The sequence below is a fragment of the Eptatretus burgeri genome, chromosome 16 (genome assembly GCF_056783735.1).
Source record: "Eptatretus burgeri isolate ZD-2024b chromosome 16, Ebu_testis_v1, whole genome shotgun sequence".
Classification (NCBI taxonomy): domain Eukaryota; kingdom Metazoa; phylum Chordata; class Myxini; order Myxiniformes; family Myxinidae; genus Eptatretus; species Eptatretus burgeri.
This window is the reverse complement of record NC_140976.1, coordinates 1,809,785-1,830,989: the sequence shown is the minus strand read 5'-3', so window position 1 is coordinate 1,830,989 and position 21,205 is coordinate 1,809,785. Positions and strand designations below refer to the sequence as shown.

The 21,205-nt window shown below is 45.0% G+C and overlaps 1 protein-coding gene across 6 annotated transcripts in view; it reads left to right on the top strand.

Moving 5' to 3' along the window:
• Window positions 1-21,205, top strand: part of UBE4A (ubiquitination factor E4A) — a 66,452-nt gene that overhangs the window by 33,488 nt on the left and 11,759 nt on the right. For 4 of the 6 annotated variants that reach the window (XM_085859153.1, XM_085859154.1, XM_085859155.1 and 1 more), the window contains exons 9-17: window positions 2,169-2,490; window positions 3,483-3,606; window positions 5,971-6,617; window positions 6,913-7,045; window positions 7,196-7,395; window positions 9,173-9,273; window positions 10,688-10,801; window positions 12,293-12,452; window positions 15,104-15,284. In XM_085859153.1, the coding sequence (XP_085715279.1) occupies window positions 2,169-2,490; window positions 3,483-3,606; window positions 5,971-6,617; window positions 6,913-7,045; window positions 7,196-7,395; window positions 9,173-9,273; window positions 10,688-10,801; window positions 12,293-12,452; window positions 15,104-15,284 (1,982 nt within the window). The remainder of the gene's footprint in view (window positions 1-2,168; window positions 2,491-3,482; window positions 3,607-5,970; window positions 6,618-6,912; window positions 7,046-7,195; window positions 7,396-9,172; window positions 9,274-10,687; window positions 10,802-12,292; window positions 12,453-15,103; window positions 15,285-21,205) is intronic. The other 2 variants (XM_085859158.1, XM_085859157.1) reach the window with 2 other exon arrangements.

Below are 21,205 nucleotides of genomic sequence, written 5' to 3'. Positions count from 1 at the left end.
ATTTAATTTTTAAAGTGATTCTTCACCATTGAGAGATCGGGCCAAAAACGATAAAGTACTGTGTAGCATGATATTTCAAAATATGTTCTCGTGGATCAGGCATTGTGTGGCGGAGGTACAATTGCAGCCAAAAATATTGGCACCCTTGCATTTTTTTCAAATTACAGTTTTCTCCAAAAATAAGTTGAAATTGACAAAAGTATTTTGTCTCCACAATTCTTTATTTCACTGTTAAGATTACAGAACCTTTTTTTTTTTTTTTGATTCAGAACTTAATATATCCTTTTAAATCCAAAAATAAATAAATGGCATTGACAAAATTATTGACACCCTCGACTTAATATATTAGGTAGCACAGACTTTGGACAAAATACCTGCAGTCAAGCACTTCCGATAGCCATGAACGAGCTTCCTACACCTCTCTACTGGTAGTTTGTTCTATTCTTCTTGTACAAACTGTTCCAGTTCTTCCAGATTTGAAGGGTGCCTTCTCCCAACTGCTGTTTTCAGATCTCCCCACAGGTGTTCAATGGGATTTAGATCTGGACTCATTGCTGGCCACTTCAGAACAGTCCAGCACTTTTCTTGAACCATTCCTGGGTGCTTTTTGAAGTGTGTTTGGGGTCATTGTCCTGCTGTAAGACCCCTGACCTTCGACGGAGACCCAGCTTTCTGCAACTGGGTTGAACATTGTGCTCCAAAATGCCTCCTTGGTAATCTCCTGATTTAATGATGCCATGCACACATTCAAGACACCCAGTGTCAGAGGCAGCACAGCAACCCTAAAACATCACTGAACCTCCTCCATGTTTGACTGCAGGAAAGGTGTTCTTTTCTTTGAAAGCTTCATTTTGTATTCTGGAAACAGAGATGATGTACTTCACCAAAAAAAGCTCGAATTTGGTCTCATCTATCCACAGGACATTCTCACAGAAGGATTTTGGCTTGTACAGGTGTGTTTTGGCAAACTCCAGTCAGGATTTCTTCTGTCTCTCTCAGCAGTGGGGGGTCCTCCTGGGTCTCCAACCATAGAACCGAAGCCCCTTTCATTGAGTTGGCGACGGTGGTGAGAGTTGAAACTCGTACCTTGTGTCTGAAGATCAGCTTGAATCTGTTTGGCAGTTGATCGAGGTGCTTTCTCCACCATTCGAACAATCCTTCGCTGCGATCTTTTTCAAGCTTTCTCTTTTCCCACGTCCAGGGAGGTTGGCAACAGTGCCATGGGCCTTAAACTTCCTGATAACATTGTGTACGGTGGACACAGGAACATCAAGGTCTCTGGAGATGGATTTGTCGACTTGAGATTGTCCATGTTTGGCTACAATCTTTTGTCTGACCTCTTCAGACAATTCTCTGGTTTTCTTTCTTTTCTCCATGCTCATTGCACACAGTGACATAAAACAGCAGAATGACTCCTTTTCTCTATTCAAACTGGTTGATTGAGTGATTTTTATATTGCAGGCACCTGTAACTCACCGCAGGTGAGTTCATTTCCAAAGTAAAGGAGAATCACCTGGTTGAAATCAAATTATTTCGAACAACTTCTAAAAGGTGCAAATAATATTGTCCTGGCCATTTTAGGATTTCTTTGTTGGAATAAGCTAAGATTTAGAAAAAAAATTTCAGCTTTTTTTTGTTTGTTTTGTTCCACTGCAAACCAAAGGAATACATATGTTGATACCAAAATATATTTTTTAATTTCAACAATTTTCTGCAGGAAATGGTACATTATTTGGAAAAAGGGTGAGGGTGCCAATATTTTTGGCCACGACTGCATGCGCTCCACCCAGTGCCTTTCGAGTTTCCCTATTGTTTTCACTTTTGTCCCAGTCCCAGTCCTCTTGACTCTTTACCTCTGAAGCCTGACCCTCCACAAAATAATCATTCTCACCCAATGACCCATCACTCTGCTGTGACTCACTGACCTCTGACTCACGCCCATCCTACTGTCTTTCAACTGTCACCCCTAACCCATCTCTCTCTTGCTCTGACGAAGGTTTACAGCTTAAAACAGCAGCTTCTTGCTTCCCACAATGGTTAACAATCAACGTCCTGTTGATTCCATCCAGTTGAAAGGTTGGCTTTTGATACAACCTTCGGTGAAGATCTGTTCATGATGCATTTTTCTTTTCTCCTTCTATCTACATCGCTTTTCCACTTCTACACAGCTCATTTCCCGACTCCATGGTCGCGTCTCTGCCATTCTTCGTTCCTTACTTCAGAACCAAACAACTCGTGGACGCCTGCTAACATGGCTCGGCAATTTTTTGCATGCCAACGGCCCTCATCGCACCCTCTGGGCCAGCCAATCTCCCGTGGTGGTGCTATCGCCGGACACCTGCCTACTCAACCTGGCCGGGGTCCTCGTACGCCTTTGCCGTCCATTTTCAGAGCCTGGCTGTCATCTTCTGCCCACTTTTGACCCCCTGTACTGTTTAGCTACTGGTCTACCTCTTGAAGAAAGACAGCAAAAAGGGGTTCATATGAAAGGTGTGCATGTGTGCGTACACGGTGGTTTATATCATTTTGTTTGATGTATAATTTGCCTTTCCTTCTCTATGATTTAATGAGTTAAATTTTGAGGATTTATTAACCTCCGCCATCGAAGATCGGAGGTTACTGTTTTCACCCCTTTATGTTTGTTTGTTTGTTTGTTTGTGAACAGTATTACGGAAAAACTCCTCGACGGATTTTGACGAAACTTGGTGGGGGGTTAGGTATGGTCCAAGGATCATGTCATTAGATTTTGGACTTGGTCCCCCCCCCCCAAAAAAAAATTGTTAAAGAATTTTTTTTTTTGCATTTCTACATGTTTTAAGTGATTTCCAACCCCCCCCCCCAAAAAAAATTGAGAAATATATATATATTTTTTTGCATTTCTACGTTTTAAGTGATTTCCAACCTCCCCAAAAAAATTTGTTACCCCCCCCCCAAAAAAAAATTGTTAGAGAAATTTTTTTTTGCATTTCTACATGTTTTAAGTGATTTCCAACCCCCCCAAAAATTGTTAGAGAAAAAAAAAATTTTTTTTGCATTTCTGCATGTTTTAAGTGATTTCCAACCACCCCCCCCACCCCCAAAAAAATTGTTGGAGAAAAAAACATTTTTTGCAACTTTTTTTTCAACAAAATTTCGATTTCTTTTTTTTTTGCATTTCTACATGTTTTAAGTGATTTCCAACCCCCCGCACCCCCCCCAAAAAAAATGTTGGAGAAAAGAACTCTAACTCTCAGCACTGTTGACATATTTAATGAATAAGATATAAGGTTCACTTGAGTGACCCAGCAGTATTGGCGGCGGAGGTTTTGCACTCTCCCGAGTGCTCCCCCTCTAGTTTTCGTTATGTAATTACCATGGTTAATGGCTTTCCCACTTCTGCCTCTTCCACCTTGTTTCCACACATGTAACTTTTCCTTTCAGTCAAAACTAACTAACCATTTGTCTCTACTCGTCCTTCTACCACATTTTTCCATCCTCTACAGGGTTGGATAAAGAGACGCCCTTCCTGCCTCGTGGCACGGTATCACCCGATTTCCCACCCTCATTCAACATGCTCACAGAAGTCTTTCACATGGCCCAGTTCTCTCTTGGTCTTGTTCTACATCGGTACTGCACTTGGACACCATTTTCTTAATTTTTTTACTTTCACTTTCTTTCTTCTTTTTATTTTTCTTTTTTGAATACCATGTCGACACTCATGTAAGAGCTAGTACACATAACATATAACCAGGCTGGATATTTGGGGGGGGGATGGGGGAGAGAGGGAAGCACAAAATAGTGGGGAACAAAGACAATAGGAAATCTGTGAAAGGGATAGGGATGGGGCAGGGAACAGGGGGTAAACAAGATGGTACTACAAGGACTTTCAGGAAGGAAAACAGGAAATTTGAAGGAGATGTGTTTGGGTTGGATTAACGGGGAAGTAAATGTCAAGATTTTATATGGGGGAAGATATGAGATGGTGGTGAACAGGTGTTTTAAAGACCTGGAGAGAGGAATGGAATTGAAGAGAGTGTGAGAGTTTGTTCCAGAGGTGGGAAAAAAGAGGAATGAAAGAGTGAAGGTGAGCAGTGGTTCTTGATTTTGGTAGTTTCACCAGAAGGTTTTTGGCGGACCTTGAGCGCCCTGCAGAAATATAGGGTAGGGGACGGGGGCGCAAGGCCAGAGAGGAGACTGTAGAAAACGGAAAGACCACTGACCTGCCTATGGTGAGAGAGTGAGACACAAAGACTTGGCTTCATTGCGGGAGATGCCAATGATCCTGAGAGCCTTGGTTTCCACAGCATGAAGTCGAGCTCGGTGTAAGGCAAGAGCACCACCACAATTTTATCCACTCCTAAACTGCTGGACAAAATAATTTCCCCACACACTTAGCGCAAAGCGGGGTTAAGCAATTGCTTCACTCTGTCTGTCCATCAGTCCATTTTTATGATCGCTGAACAGATTAATTTCAATTGAATGTTATATTTTGAACATCACAATCTCAGATCATCCCCAATCCAAAGCCATGATCTTTTCTACCCTCGTTAAACCCACCCAAATCCCTCCTCCTTCCAAATTTTGCAGTTTTCCCTCCTGATAGTTTTCTTCTGTATCGATCTTGTCCACTCCATACTTGGACAAAATGTTATGCCCTCTCGACCAATCAGATTTGTCCCACGCTCTGAGGGCGGAGTGACCGTGAGATTCAGAAAAAATGGTGGCGCCTTGCGATGCAGCTACGGAGCTAACTTTCTCCAAAAGATCTGTCTGTCTGGCTGGTGCATCCTTTCTCAAAGATCGTTTCAAGATTGTCGGTCTCTCCGAGAAGAGTTGCCAGGGGGTTCAGTTATGCACTGTTCCGTTTGACCCATCGGCTTCATGCGGTTGTCATCGTGCCCGTCATTCAAAGTTCATGAACAAATCTAACATGGATTGTGTGCTTGTAAACGCAAAACAAGAGTTGAAAATATCCTTCCCATGTTCTCTTTCTCAAGTCTGCATGGGTTAAGGTGTTCTATGAACTTTCTCATTTCAAGAGTGCTGGTTCTTATTCTCAGTGTGCAGGAAACATTTTACTAAGTTGGGATGGCCTCCCCAAATGTACAGTTGCCTCACCTTGCCGCTCCTTCGAGAGATAAACTGTTAGTAAGTAGAAGATCAGAGGTGAATGAATGCATGAAGATGATTAGTAATATGCAGAATAGAACGAGAAGAGCTCTCAGTAGAGTGCACACCGCCGCTAGGATGAACAGTTTCCGTTTAGTATCCCACTGATGGGCCGGATCTGGCTCTAGATCTGAACCAAAATCGAATTGGCTTCTTCTTGTTGCCTAACCAACTCATCCACCTAGTTCTGTCATAACTCGTCCATAAATTTTTGAAATATCTTGCTATATATCGTTTTTGGTCCCATCTCTCAATGGTGAAGAATCACTTAGAAGATTTAAAAAAAAAAAATCTCCAATCCGGATAGAATCGTCAATTGGTCCTCGTCACACACACAGACAACATATCCACCAAGTTTTGTCCGAATCCGTCCACAACTTTTTGAGATATCCTGTGAACAGACAGACAAAGGCAGAGGTGAAACATAACTTCCACCCACTTTAGGTGGTGGAGGTAAAAAGTGGGGAATGAAGGAATTGTTCCTTTTGTCGGTAACGCAGGATAGGTTTTGGGTATCTCTAAACCGGTAATGATATTAATATGGTATTTACAATGCACCTGGTTATGATGCTGCACAGCACTCTTTTTACTCGACACCCATGACGATGGCTCTGCCTCCACTCTTCACATTAAACATGCTTTTAATGTTGGTTTTGGTGTTGTTAGTAAGTAGAAAATGTTTTAATCTTCTTCTTGCTAACACAGTCCAACATCGAAGGGAAGATAAATGTCAAACATCTACGGCGCTCTTTTATTTATCTATGTATATATATATTTTGTGTTGGGTTGTTGGTAATTCCAGTCCTTTTCCCCTTCTCACAGTTTGATTGCAAGTTTGCTCAATTTGTATCGTGACTTGCAGCGGCTGCGTGTTGCTTGGCAGCAAGCACAGGGGGACTCATCAGGCAGCTCCTTTGGAAGCATGGGGAACCATGCTGAGGGGCGTCTCAAGGAAAGATTCCAGTCGGCTTTGGGGGCCTGGCTCGCACTGGAAGCATCTGTGATGGAGCCTCATTTTGTTCAGAACACCATTGGTCTACAACTCGCTACGGCAACGCTCGGGGTTCAGCTGGCAGTGGGATGGGAAAGGAGAAGAGATGATGTGGTGGGTGGGCCAGATGCAACGCCAATTGGTGGGAAGGTTGGAAAGAAAAACGACCAAGAAGGTAGAGAGGTTGGTATGGTGTTGAGCAAAGACCAAGGATTGATTAGCAAAACAACGGGAAGTTTTGATAAAAAAAATGAAATGAATAATGAGGGTCATTGGCAGGAAGCAGCCAAGACTGATACGAAGAACCACGGATGTGAGCTTGGAGAAGAGGAAGAAGGGTTTCAGAAAGACATGGAAAGAGAGCTGCATGCACAGGACGCGTTGAGTGGAATAGGAGTGAAAACGAATCGTGAATTTGTGTGTGTGCGCTTTCCACTGCTGCCCGTTTCACACTCATCGATGCTACCTTACTTTCTTGGTGAGAACCTACACGTTGAAGAAGTTTTTTTTGTGTTGATGTGGATGTAGGGTATGGTGTTGGGATTTTGCATTGTTGAGATTGCTGATTTGGCATTGGAGGGTGAGGAAGTGTTGTTTCTGGGCATGGGGTGGGGGTGATGGGTCGATGTGTATCCAATATGTGTTTTTGGAATAGTTGGATTGACGAGTTATTCTCGTGGTTGTCACTGTGGGATGCCAGTCTGAAATATTGAGCAAACTGAGGATAATATTGGTGGGAAATGTCCAGATTCTTTTTATTGACGTTCTGGCAGAGCTGTTCGCTGACAATTTGGTTGATTGCCTGGTGATGGCTGGGAGGTTTTCACCGGAGACCATGGAGCAATCCTCGGCTTGTTTGCCCTACTTTTTCAACTTCATCTGTGCATTCATGGGCAGCCCTGACAGGTACTTTATATTGTCCCCTTCTCTGATTTTCTTGCTTTCCTTCTCCTCATCAACTTTTCCACTTTGCTCTGCGTGGTGAGTGCCAATACGTGCATCTTCCACATTTTGAGCATGTCTTTCTCCATCCTCCCTTTGATGTTCACCTTTTAGAATGAGTAACCCCCATCTTCGTGCACGTTTGGCTGAAGTTCTGGAAGCCTTATTGCCTCCTGCGGATCCGATGGACTCCGAGCCTGCCACTGCACCACCAGCACCTTCTTTTGCGCGTGCCCGAGCTTTCAGCCAGTTCGCTCACCCTGCTGCACTAACTCGTGCCCTACTGTTGGTCTTCGTTGACATAGAATTCACTGGTGAGCAGATGGTTCTTTTTTTGGATACAATGTCAAGGCTCGTGGAGGGATTGGATCATAGAACGGGTCACGATGTAACAGAACGGAAAGAGCAATAAAAAGAGAGGGGGTTGGGGAACACACCAACAGCACAGTTGAGGGGTGAGGGCTAGTGGAGGACACGGGGGTGACCAAGATGGAAATAGCTGTAAACTCTCAGGAAGGACATACTGGAAACTTGGAAAGAGGTGGACTCGTGGAAGGTTAATGGGAGTGTAAAAGATCATGGTTGAGGATGGGTGATCCGAGTTGGTGATGAACAGCTGTTGTGAAGGCCTGGAGGGAAGAATGGGATTGAAGAGAGTGTGGGAGTTTATTCCAAAGGTGAGAAAAAAAATGGAACAAATGAGTGGAGGTGAGCAGTGATTCTGGGTTTAGGTAGTTTTACCAGAAGGGGGTTCTTGGTGGGCTGCATGTGCCCTGCAGATACCTGGGGGGGGGGGTTACATCGGTTAAGAGGAGTTTGTTATGAAGTTTGAACTGAACCTCATTGGGCATAACTTGGTCATGTTTACTGAGGATCCAAACCGGTCTTTCATTGTTTTTTTTCCCCCACATTTTTGTGCAGTGAAAGTCACTTTAATATTTAATCAATTCACAAACATTTCCAATTTCCAGAATGTCCAATTCCCCCATGAATCCGGACAAGTTGGTGTAATCCCCCCAAGAATACGGAGGGGTTGGTTTGATCTCCCCTTGGATTACGGACGACTTGGTGTGATTTTTTCCCCCGTCCCCTCCCCCCTGGGATTGTGGACGGGTTGGTGTGACCCCCCCCAATGGGATTGTGGATGGGTTGGTGTGAGCCCCCCCAATGGGATTGTGGACGGGTTGGTGTGACCCCCCCCCCAATGGGATTACGGACGGGTTGGTGTAACCCCCCCCATTGGATGACGGACAACTTGGTGTGATTTTCCCCCCTTCTCCTCCCACCTGGGATTACAGACGGGTTTGTGTGATTCCCTCCCCCGATGGGATTACGGATGGGTTTGTGTGATTTCCCCCCCCCCCCGCCCGGAATTACAGACAGGTTGGTGTTCATAGTCCCTTGATTACGGATGGGGTAATTCATATTGTAGTATGACGGAATTGGGGGCTGACAGGATTGTCTCAAGGTACGCACACTCTCCTCTAAGCTGTCTCGCCTCGGTTTGAATCCCGAGCCGGCTATAAACTGTCATCACGCTGTTTCTCTGGCATGGTGATTCATCAATGTGTGTTCCGTCCCTTAGATGGACGTTAAACTGGGCATCCCGTCTTCCAACATAAGTTGTGGATGTTAAAGACCCCACGGTGTCCTTCGCAAAGAGATGGCATGCTATCGCCAGCACACTGAACAAATTACGAATTCCTGCCCCAACCTCAGTAAAACGTCAGGCCTGGCCAGTCAGTTTGTGAAAAACTTTGGCCGAGCTTCCCCCAGCCAACCCCACACAAATGTGACCATTACAGAATAGGATGAAGTATGATTTGTTAAACCCTCTCCCACTGTGATTGGCACGACACCATCTATGTTTATACAGAGAAAGAATTACAGTTCTCCCCCAACCTTGAACACCTGGGAATACAATTTTAAAAATTTTTAACCACCTCACCCCCCCACACCCCCACCATGCATCCTATGTGAGCTGCTTTTAGTATAATGAAACGTCTCAACAAACGAGCATCGATGTTGGTTGTTCCAGCCCGTGCAAGCTGATATAGCTCGACTGTGACCCCCCCCAATTCACACCACCAGGAGACCCTCACCAGTTTGAACAGAAGTTCAACTACCGGCGCCCCATGTACCCTATACTGAGGCGAATGTGGGACACTGCGAGCTACCAGTGCACCGTCACGGTACGGACAAGCATCACATTGTCACTCTGAGGGAGTGATGTAACTTCTTTATGGTTTGCATGGCTCGTGGTTAGTTTTAGTTTGTTTGGCTAGTGGTTAGTTTTAGTTTGTTTGGCTAGTGGTTAGTTTGCTTGCCTTGCGGTCTGTTTGCTTGGCTTGTGGTCCGTCTGCTTTGTGGCTCGCGGTCCGTCTGCTTGTTGGCTCGCGGTCCGTCCGCTTGGTGGCTCGCGGTCCGTCCGCTTGGTGGCTCGCGGTCCGTCCGCTTGGTGGCTCGCGGTCCGTCCGCTTGGTGGCTCGCGGTCTGTCCGCTTGGTGGCTCGCGGTCCGTCCGCTTGGTGGCTCGCGGTCCGTCCGCTTGGTGGCTCGCGGTCCGTCCGCTTGGTGGCTCGCGGTCCGTCCGCTTGGTGGCTCGCGGTCTGTCCGCTTGGTGGCTCGCGGTCCGTCAGATTGCCTCACGGTCCACCCGCTTGCCTCGCTGTCCGTCCGCTTGCCTCGCTGTCCGTCCGCTTGCCTCACTGTCCGTCCGCATGCCTCGCTGTCTGCCCGCTTGCCTTGCGGTCCGTAGAGCATCCTGTGGTTTAACGCAGATTCTCCCTGTGGTGCTTCACACATGTAAAAGATCCGTGTGTGTGTGTGTGTGTGTGTGTGTGTGTGTGTGTGTGTGTGTGTGTGTGTGTGTGTGTGTGTGTGTGTGTGTGTGTGTGTGTGTGTGTGTGTGTGTGTGTGTGTGTGTGTGTGTGTGTGTGTGTGTTGTCCCTGTTGATGATCAAGGTGTTTTAGAATGTGACAACTCCAACATGGGGTGTGCATCGCCAATTGCAATCGGGCCTCTTTCGGAGTGTTTCAAATGCAGAGGTTTAAAAAAAAACTTTTTGATTTATCTTGATACGTATGTGAGTGTGCATATAGGTTGATTGTTGATTTATTTATTTTTTTATGAGTGATGTTGAACTTGTGCAGGAGCTTGTACATCAACTGGTAGACAATGGAAAAATGAACATGGTGTATCAAATTTGATTTGAACCCAAAGTCTCAGTGCCATCAAGCCATGTATGGAGGATGTCAAACGTGTGAATCTGAATCACTTGATTCCATTTTTATTTTTTCTCCTCTTCATTCCCAATTTGCGTGGCATGAGTGAGTGAGCAATGGCTGTGAGTGAAGATAAACGTGCATTTTAAGTTGCACTGGAAGGCATGCCCCTCTGAACATGACTCGTGTGGCCGTGACGATGGGGGTGTGCGAGGGTGGTGGTGGGGTTGGAGGGTTTACGGGGCTATGAGATCTCTCGTGTTGTGTTGCCATGTCCCCTTTTCCCCACAGTTTTCTTTGAATATCCCTTCCTCGTCTCAACCTTCACTTGTACAGGTTCCATGAGCTTTGGACAAGTTTATAAGGCCCGTCTCTCCTGCAGGATCTGGTAAATAATGCAATGGAACAAATGGAGGCAGCACCTGCTCCACTCCTCCTTCGTTTTCTCAACATCCTTCTCAACGATGCGACGTTCCTTTTGGATGAAGCGATTCAGGTATTCCTTGTGAGATACCGTCACTCGAACACATCTTTGCACACCTGGCCTCTTCCCCTGCAGGTTATGTTGACCATTATCAATTTACAATCAATGACCGTTATCTCTGACAGCCAAAATTTTGTGAAAAGGTTGGGTGTGTGACAAGAACAAACCGATTCGATTTTGGGTGAAGATCCGGATCCGGAAACGACGACTGGACTTTTTGAAGTGATTTTTCACCATTGAGAGATCGGGCCAATGATGATATGTAGCACGATATCTCAAAAAGTTGTGAATGGATTCGGATGAAACTTGGTGGACAGGTTGTGCGTGTGACAAGGAAGGATTGTTTCGATTTTGGTGAAGATCCGAATCTGGATCTGGATAGAGAATTATTTAATTTCTAAAGTGATTTTTTTTTTTTTTTTTACCATTGAGAGATTGGGCCAAAAATGATATAGTACTGTCTGGAATGATATTTCAAACATGTATTGGGCCAGATATGTTTCGTGGATCAGGTAGTGCGTGGCGGAGTTGTGTGCTCTACCGAGTGCCCTTCTAGTTTAATTGTGATCATATGTGGCCGTGCTTTCTCCCCTTATCTCCGTTTGTTCTTTTAATAAACCCTTGTTTTGATGAAAACTTGTGTGGTCATCGGAAGTGGGCTCCAAAGCACTTTGTGAAATTGGCCGATTAATCCGTTCGACCAGCACATTGGATACGTGCTTACGCGCCTCAAAATGGAACGTTTGTGTTCTGCTCAACTGTTCTTGTCTGTGGTTCCGCCATGGTCGTTGCATTCGGAGATGCCAATTTGCGCCAAATTAACCCGGCGTGCGCAGAGACCTTTTCATCCCATACCCTGCAGGCGGGGGTGAGTGTCGTTGAAGACCACACGACAATAACAATACTTTGCTTCACAAATTCTCATTTACGATCTCTGACCCAATGAAACATCTGCAGGTGGTTTTACTGAATATCTGATGAGTTATTTTCTCTGCATCATTCTCTCTCCCATATTTTAATATCCTGTGTTGTGCAATTCGGGCTAGCAAGATGGAGAGGTATGCACACTCACCTCTAAGCTGTCTCTTGCTTGGGTTCGATTCCCGACCCAGCCATAAACGGTTTCACATGCATGCTGATTCATCAATGTGTGTGCCGTCCGGCGTCCCGTCTGCCAGAATTCGTTGATGGACGTTAAAGATCACACGGTATCCTTCGCAAAGAGTAGCTGAGCGATAACCAGCATCCTGAACAAATTACAAATTCTTAACCCGACTAACTGCTGAAAAGGCAACGGCAAACCACCCAGCATCGCCTTGCCAAGAAACTGCCTTGGCAGTACCGATGCTCTGTAACAGAGTATGTGCGTCAGAATCAGAAGAATTGTGGAATTCACCATTTTCCCATGCTTTGCCACATTTGACAGCTCCATAAATTGGGCGTTTCTATCTATCCCCGTGTGATGTACGATACAGATCTTGTTGTCCTATTCTTCACTCCCAGTACCTCAGCCAGATCAAAGTTCGGCAGCAGGAAGTGGAGGGAGAATCTGAAGTTCCTGCAGGTGAGAGGCGCTCCTCTCTTCAACAGCTGATCCAGTTGGCACGATTTCACAACGTCATGGCATTGGAGACTCTCCACACGCTCGCCTGCCTCACCCCAGGTATGACTTGTCTCAGAGGTGATGTCTTTTAGCTTGTGTGGCATCCATTTCATTCCCCTGCTCACCTTCTCAATTGTTGCTTTTACTTTCACAGATAAAAAAAGTCTGAATTTTGTCATTCTCGAGGGATGTAGTGAAGGAAATGTCAAAACGTATACAAAGTAGGAGAGGATAGTCGTATTGTAATGTTCAAGGTGTGTCTGATTGGACAGTGTGTTCGGCTATCCGATTGATGTGATTGGTCAGTGTGTTCAGCTATATGATTGTGATTGGTCAGCGTGTTCAGCTATATGATTGTGATTGGTCAGCGTGTTCAGCTATCCAATTGATGTGATTGGTCAGCGTGTTCAGCTATCCAATTGATGTGATTGGTCAGTGTGTTCAGCTGTATAGTTGATGTGATTGATGGGAGTCTCGAGTAGGTGTCGTCCACCTGTGCCAGACTGGTTGTTGTCTAATTGGTAATTACTAGTTACCCGTCTGCCCACGAAGCAGGAGATGGGTTTTGCAATCGCTTGTTTGTGTCTGTCTGTCTGTCTGTCTGTCTGTCCATCCACAGTACAATTTTCTTTTTTTTTTAACCATTTCAGCTTTTGTCATTAAATTTTCAACAAACCTTTATTATCAGAATATGGAGGAGTATAATTAATAATTGGGTCAAAAGGACAAAGTTACTTCGTTCAAATAGTCCTTATTAGCTTGTCCGCCGCCGCACAACGCGAGATGGACGGGTTTTTAATCCCTTCCGTGTTTCTTTATTTTGTCCGCTTGCATTTTGGGATGTGTTCTGGTTTCTCTCACCACAGGAGACGATGTTGCATTTGAGTCTGTCTTGTTTGTTTTTCTGTCTCCACACAGACTGAGAGTTGGTGTGTTTATTACATGCGACCTCTTGACACCCCAAAGACCCTTCAGAACCCCAAATACCATTTAGACTTTTTAGAACCATAAGACTCTGAAGACCCGAAAGACCCCAAAGATCCTTCATATCCTGTTAGACCCTTAAGCCCCCTTCAACCACTTTCAACCCTTTAGGCCTTCAGACCTTCACACCTTTCGGACCTGTTAGTACCCTTTTTAGATGTTTTTAAAGACAATTTGGACCCTTGAGACCTTAAATTATACCCTTTAGATAGATAGACTCCTTTGACCTTTTAAGACCCTTTAGATACTTTTGCCCTTTACACCTTTTCAGACCTTTGACTTTTACACCTTAACAACTAGACCATTTAGACCTTTCATTTACAATCGATGACCTTTCATTTTGTACATCCTTTCATTCCTTTGCCACACAAAACGAGTCCTGCTGGTGAGGGTCTGCAATGTCTGATTGCTCTTTCTCGTTTCTGAATGAACTTGTTCCCGTGTGTATCGTTAAAACTGCATCACCACCCACGAATCGTTATCTGTGTTGGTTGGTGCACTCCTAACGTGATTAGTCATTGATTGTAATGATCTTGTGCTTTGTTTGATATCTTGGTAACTGTAAAATAGGAACCTCCTCCTTTTGAGTGTGCATTTGTTGTAGTTTTTTTGTTGTTTTTCTTCTTCTTCTTCAGTTTACAGTCTCTGAATTTTGACATTCTCAAAGTACACCTGTATTGATACCTTCGTATAGTTTGAGGTGTTTTAACAGTCAGGGTTGTATGAGAAGCCAGACAGGTGCTTTCCTCTCCCTCTCTCTGATATGCAATCACGATGGATGGATTTGTTTTCTCTTCCCTCTCATTTAGTGAAAACAGACAGGGATGGATTTCTCAGATCGTCATGTTGCCGTCACCAGCTCATTTGTACATTAAAAAAAAAAAAAAAATTGGATTTGTTTCGGTAGTTTTTGTTGTTCTGTTTTTTCCCCACGATATTTTATCTTGTAAATATTTCCACGTGATTGTATGTTTGTTTACACATTTGTACGTTATTCTTTGACTGCCGATCCACAGTACCTCGAGGCCCCAAATTTTTGGGTTTAGGTACTTCAGAACCTGGGCAAGGTTTTCAGCTCACACACATCGACCAGACGTCCGTTTTGAGGCCACCAAAGGCCGCTATAAAGTCTATTTTGGGATGTGGGGTCCGGCAGTGCTGCCGCCGGCCAGCAGGCAAAAGGTAACCACCATGAGGCGAATCACTCCACAGCTTTTCAATGTCCAACATGTCCTGAAACCACCTCCGGGAAAAGCACACCCAGCCGGGCAGCGCTGGCCCGGGCAAAAATGCTACAGTTAGAACTATAGTTTATGGGAGTAGTATTCTCATATAGTGGAGTTGGTAACAGGTCCGACTGCAGTCGTCTGCAGACAATTACTACAGGAAAGGAATGCGAGTTTTAGCCTGGGGGGTTAGCCCCTGCTCGTACAAAATCATCACACAGAGCATAATGATGTCACGAGGGCATCACCTCGTATTTGTTTTCATCAAACAACCAATAACTGTTGTGCTTAATTCATTCGGTCGGTGAGCATGCACCTTAATTACAACACTTACTCCCCCTCACTCCTTGTGTTCTTACGACATCTCACTACATGCTTACATGCCTTTGGTAAATTACATGCCTTTGGTAAACCAAATGCACATACAAGTTTAAATTTTTAATCTCTCTTGTGACCAAGTTTCCAAGCCTTCAAAACTCATTTCTCCTCTCCCTTCATTAGGGGTGCGGATGATACTGGTACATCCGATAATGAGCGACCGTGTCATTGCCATGCTGAATCACTTCATGCAGCACCTGGCTGGTCCTCGTGCCCGACACTTGAAGGTGCGAGACTTCGCAGAGCTCGAGTTCAAACCTCAGGACCTGCTCAGATACATCATCAGCACATACGTCGGTCTCGGGTAAGAGTACCTTCTTCCATCGTCACCACCGGCTCTTAACAATTCCTGCTTCTCCCACTACTACCAGCGTGTACCAATCGTGCAGCAAACTTTGATGCTTATTTTCGTGTTTTTTTGTTTAATTTATGAACCTGATTGTCATTTGTTTTTTGTTTTTTCAAGTTTTTTTTGTATACCATGTCGAGGCTTGTGTAACAGCTAATACACAGAAACATATAACGAAGCAGAAGACGAGGGGTGGGAGTGGGAAACAGACACAATAGGATATCTGTGGAAGGAATAGGGATGGGGCAGAGTACACGGAGTAAACAAGATGGTACTACAGGGACTTTCAAGAAGGAAAACGGAATTTGAAGGAGGTGGTTTGGGATGGATTAATGGGGGTAGTAAAGATCAAGATTTTCGATGGGGAAGATATGAGATGGTGGTGAACAGCTGTTTTGAAGACCTGGAGGGAAGAGTAGGCTTGAAGAGAGTGTTGGAGTTTGTTGTGGAGGTGGGAAAAAAGAGGAATGAAATTGTGAAGGTGAGCAGTGTTTCTTGATTTTGGCAGTTTCAGCAGAAGGGGTTTTTTGGCAAACCTTGAGCACCCTGAGGAAATATAGGGGGGACAGTTCACAGACAGGGGAAGGGGAGGGGCAAGGCCGGAGAGGAGACAGTGGAAGACAGAAAGACTACCAACCTGCCTCTGGTGAGACAGTGAGAGACCCAAGGACTCAGCCTCATCGTGAGAGATACCAATGATCCTAAAAGCTTTGGTTTCCACAGCGTGAAGTCGAGCTAGGTGTGAGGCAGGAGCACGACCCCAGAAGGGGGAGCAGTACTCCATGAGACTGCGGATGAAAGCTTTGGTGTGCCAAGGAAGGACTTTGCACAAAGGAGGATGCCCAGTCGGTGACTGGCTTTGTAGACCAGCTTGGAGATGTGGCTTTCCCAGGAAAGATCATAGCAGATGGTGAGACCCGAAAGCTTAAATGAAAGGACTTTTTCAAGGGGATTGTTGAGAGAGTAGATGAGGGGGGTGGTTCCAGACGGTCCTTTCGGAGAGACATGGTGAGGATGTGAGATTTGTCAGGATTAGAAGACATTAAATTAAGAGTTTGACCAGTTTATAATTTTGTCAAGGTCTGAGGAGAGGAAAGAAGCTGCTGCTTGTCTGTCAGAAGAATGAGAGATGTCACAGCAGAGAGTGGAGTCATCAGCAAAGAGACAAAGAGGATTTTCCAGTGTCAGTGAGATCATTGATGAATATTAGGAATAATATGAGGGCTAGAACACTGCTTTGGGGCACTCCAGTCATGAAAGGGTTCCGTTGAGAGCGACACCTTGGCTACGAGAGTGGAGGAGGTTAGTAATCCAAGATTGGATTCCATGGGCAGACAGTTTGGAAAGCAAGGCAGGATGTGAGACTGTATCATAAGCTCGAGATATGTCCAGAGAGATAGCCCTAATCTCATGTCTGATATTGAGGGCCTCCATCATTGTTGGAAGAGTCGAAGCAGCATGTGCAAGGTTGAGTGACCAGGTTCGAATCTGAATCGATGATCTCAGATGAGGCTGTTGGAGAAAAGGAATGATTTTGTGTCAACTGTGATGATGGATTCCATCACCTTGCTGATTATGAAAGCAAGTTAATTCATCTGTAGTTAAGAGGATCCATTTTTGCAGCTTTCTTATGTGATACTGGGATGTTGTCTGATTTCCAAGCATATGGATGATGACCTCTGGTAAATGACAGGGTGAAAAGGGCAGAGATAAAGGAAGTTCAAGAGCAGCACAGCAGGTTTTGAGGACCCGTGGGCTGATGCCGTCTGCTCAATTTGTAGAGTCAGAGTCAAGGGTTGCCAGAAACTTTTCCACCTTTTCAGGTGCAAAAGACAGAGTTCAGGAGCAGTTGGGTACGACTGGGAAGGATGGGTACAGAGAGGGTGGGGTTCGGGACACAAGATTTGGAAGCAAACACAGAATTGAGGCATTCGGCCTTCTCATGAGTGGAGTGAGTGGAGTCAGCTGTGGTGCCATATGAAGTGAGGGAAGGGATGGAAGGGGGGCATACACCAGAGACCAACTTGACAAGGCACCACCAGGTTTTAGAGGAAGGAGACATGTGTGAAAGTTCATTGTTGAGATTGGACAAATGTTTTCTGGCTCTTCTCAGATTAGACACACACTTGTTGTGGGCTTTGTGTGATGAATGATCTGAAGTTGCCTTCAGTCAGATTTGCCTTCCAAGAGGAGAATGCAATTTATTTTAAAGCAACAGCCTCACCACAGAATTCGGAGTCGCAAGAGTGGGAGGATGGGTTAGACAATTGAATAAGAGGTATGACGAATCTGTGCAGAAGAGAGCAGGTTCCTGTGGAAGAATTCCCAGGATGAGTTAACATCAGCATGAGTGGTGGATATAGGAGATCAGTCCTGAAGTGGAAGAAAAACTAAACAAAACTGAGACATGCGAAAGGAGCAGCAGGTCACATTTGGTAAACCGCGAATACGTGGGGTCCGCAATTGTCGAGTCCGTGCATGTTGGGGTTCCACAGTATTTATTTATTTTATAAGCAGTCAAATCCTTCACATTGCATCCACATAGTAAATCGGGCATGATAAATTTCTGTGTTTCTGTGGATTTCCTCATATTTCAAATAATTTACGAGACTCTCATAAACAGTTGTTCATAAGATACAAGCGTGATAGTGCCTTCATGTACAACATGATTGTTCTCTTTGAGTTGTGACACAGCTCGATATATGAAACATGGTTGTGATGGTGGGGGGGGGGGGACAATTCCCCAACACCGAAGCTCGTGGAAGAGCAAGGTTAAATTGACAGTAGGGGTCGTCGGTCAACAAAAGGATAAACGAACAGGAAATTAAAGAGAGGAGGGGAGGAAACGCAAAAACCAGCAAGTGAGAGGGTTGACTTGGGTAGGGTGAATGGGGGTAATTAAGATCATGGGTCCAGATGGGGATTGACATGACGTGACATGGTGGTGCACTGCTTGCTTGATGCTCTGGAGGGAAGAGTGAAAAAGAACAGCGTCTGGAAGGTGTTTCCATAGACAGGATAAGTGAGGAACAAAGGAGGTGAGGTGTGCAGTTACCCTGGATTATGGAAGTTTAACGAGGGGGTAGTTACTGGAAGAACGCATCCATCCTGGAGTAGATTGGGAGGGTCAGAGGACTGAGAGAGCAGGGGCAGCAATATCGCAGAAGAGGCTGGAAAAAACACATGGGCCACCGACCTGCCTGCGATGTGAGATTGAAACCTTTTGCTTTGGCCTCATCGTGGGAGATTCCAAGTATGTTGAGAGCTTAGATTCCACAGATTCTCGGAGAGACGGATGTGTTGCTGGGACATGCACCAGGCCATAGCGGAGAGCAGTCCTCCATTGGCTACAGCCAATGGCCTTGTAGACTGCGAGTAGCTCTGATTTTCCAAGAAAAGACTTGGATCGATGGCAGATTCCTTGTTTGCGGCTTACTTTGTAAGCCAGCTTTGTTATGTGGTTGGTCCAGGAGATGTCATGGCTGATGGTGAGACCGAGGCGTTCAAGAGACTGAACCTCTTATGGTTGCTGACCATGGAAATAGATAGGTGGGTTTGTTTGTTTGTTTGATGATCTTTCCAGAGTGATTATGGTGACTGAGATTTTCCAGAATTGAAAGACATCTTCCATTTGTCAGACCAATATCTAATGAAGTCCACATGATCAGAGAGTGACGCAGCTGGAGTCTGCCTCACAGTGAGATGGGTGTACTGTATGCCACGCAATGTGGTCATCTGCAGAAAGATTTAGAGGGTTTTTCAGGAGTAACGGAGAGGTCGTTACTGGAGTTGAGTAACAAGACTCAGCCAAAACACTGTCTTGTGGTACTGCAGCCTCCACTGGGAGAGAGGAGGAGAGGGTTCCATTGAAAGCAACACTTTAACTGCATGATGGAGGAAGTGAGCAGTCTAGGAATGAAGGAGTCCTTGAATGCCACAATCGGGGAGCTTGGCAAACAAAGCAGAAAGCCAGACCTTCTCAAGTGCCGAAGTATGTCCAGGGAGAGGGTTCTAACCTTGTTTGCAAATGAAGGCCTCCGACCATTGCTGAGAGAGGAGCACAAACATGTCCAGAGTTGAATGACTGGGATGAAATCCAAGCTGATGGTCAAAAATCAGACTTTCAAAACGAAAAGGGAAGATTTGACATTGAAAGCAACAATGGATTCCATGACTTTGTTTGTCATTGGAAGCCAGCTCACTCGTCTGTAGGAAAAGGATGTTTTTGCACCCTTCTTGTGGACGCTAATGATGTTTGTTGACTTCCAGGATGATGGGAGATAGCCACAGAAGGACAAACTGAATGGTGCAGACAAATTGGAAGCAAGAATGTTGGGGCAGGATTTGAGAACAGGGAACATGGGCACATCCTCTTGATGCCATTGAGCATTATTTTTTTTATTTTTTATTTTATTTTCTTTTTTGTGGTTACACCTCTTTTGCATGGCATTCCTGAGATTTCATTGTAATTGGCATGTTTGGCACAGCGTCTGCCTGGATGACTATTTGATCGGTGTGGTGGCACACGACCTTGATTACGTCGTTGCCTAGCTTGCCAATCGATGCTGCACTTCCTATTTCTGAAGTGCTTTTGATCTCAGGAGTCCTTGTTGACGCAGTTGACATAAAGGTCCCCCGTTGTTGCACAACACAACATCATAGTTTCTGAACATACAGATTAACGAGAACGGCACTCTTCGACGTTATGACGTCGACCCATATGCCTCCGCCCACATTATTTCATCATCATCATTCATACTTGTACCAAGATTGATTTTAATCCCTTTAGCTGTTCGCAAGTATCACATTTTTACGTGACATGACCTCTGACCTTTGAACTTTGATGCCGAAATCTAATCGGTTCATCTTTGCATCATAATATATACTTATACCGAGTTTGGTCAAAATTCCTTCACTGGTTCATAAGTTAGCGCAGTAACAATTTTTACCTGACGGGACCTCTGACCTTTGATCTCTTGACCCCAAAATCTAATCAGTTTATCTTTACATCATTACACATACTTGTATCGAGTTTGCCTTGGGTCCCTTCAGCCGTTCTTAAGTTATCGCAGGAACGAAAACGTATGACGGATAGGTGGAAGCAGAAACGGACAGCCGGACGGACAACGCGAAAGCATTATGCCTCTGGTGACAGGCCAAAAATATAGCCCTGTCCTTCCCTTACGTCACCAGCCGCTCAAGAGGGCGGTGGAGGTAAAGTACAGAAGCCGCGAAAAACCGTGTTTCGACCATCACTTCGAGACACTGAAATGCGAGGTCGATAAAGAAAATCGACGCAAACGATTAAAACTTCGAGGCCACTGAATTGTTTCTTGGATTTTGTCTGCTCAACAATATGCTTAAAATTACAAGTGACCAGCGTGTTGCCATTGGACGAAGCCTCCGTGAGCAAGGTGAAATGTGGGAACTCCCCACCCCTACCTCCCCTTTGATATTTTGTATTCAACCCGTTAATTCCACTGAGTTTATATCCATGATTCTTGTTTCAGCTCTTCTTGTGAAAAGTTTCCTCCTCCTCTTGTTTTTTTTCCGCATTTTATTATTTTGTTTCAAAAGAAAGAGCACTCATGCGCGAGTATCGTATCGCAGCTTCGGTGGAGACGACGACGTCTGGTGTTTGTATCCCCTGATTGGCTGTGAAAAGCATCTGACATGAATGTTTTGGGGGGGGTTTTTGGGGGGTTTTTTTTACAGCCCACCAGGAACCACAGAAGGCAAGACAAGGCTGCCTCTGCAGCTATAATAATATAATATTACGGAAAATAAATAAATTGGTGCAAACTAAAGAAGGGTCGGGACCCATAGAGACATTCTTAATGACGTAGACGTTCATTCCTGAGGGAATAACACAAGGA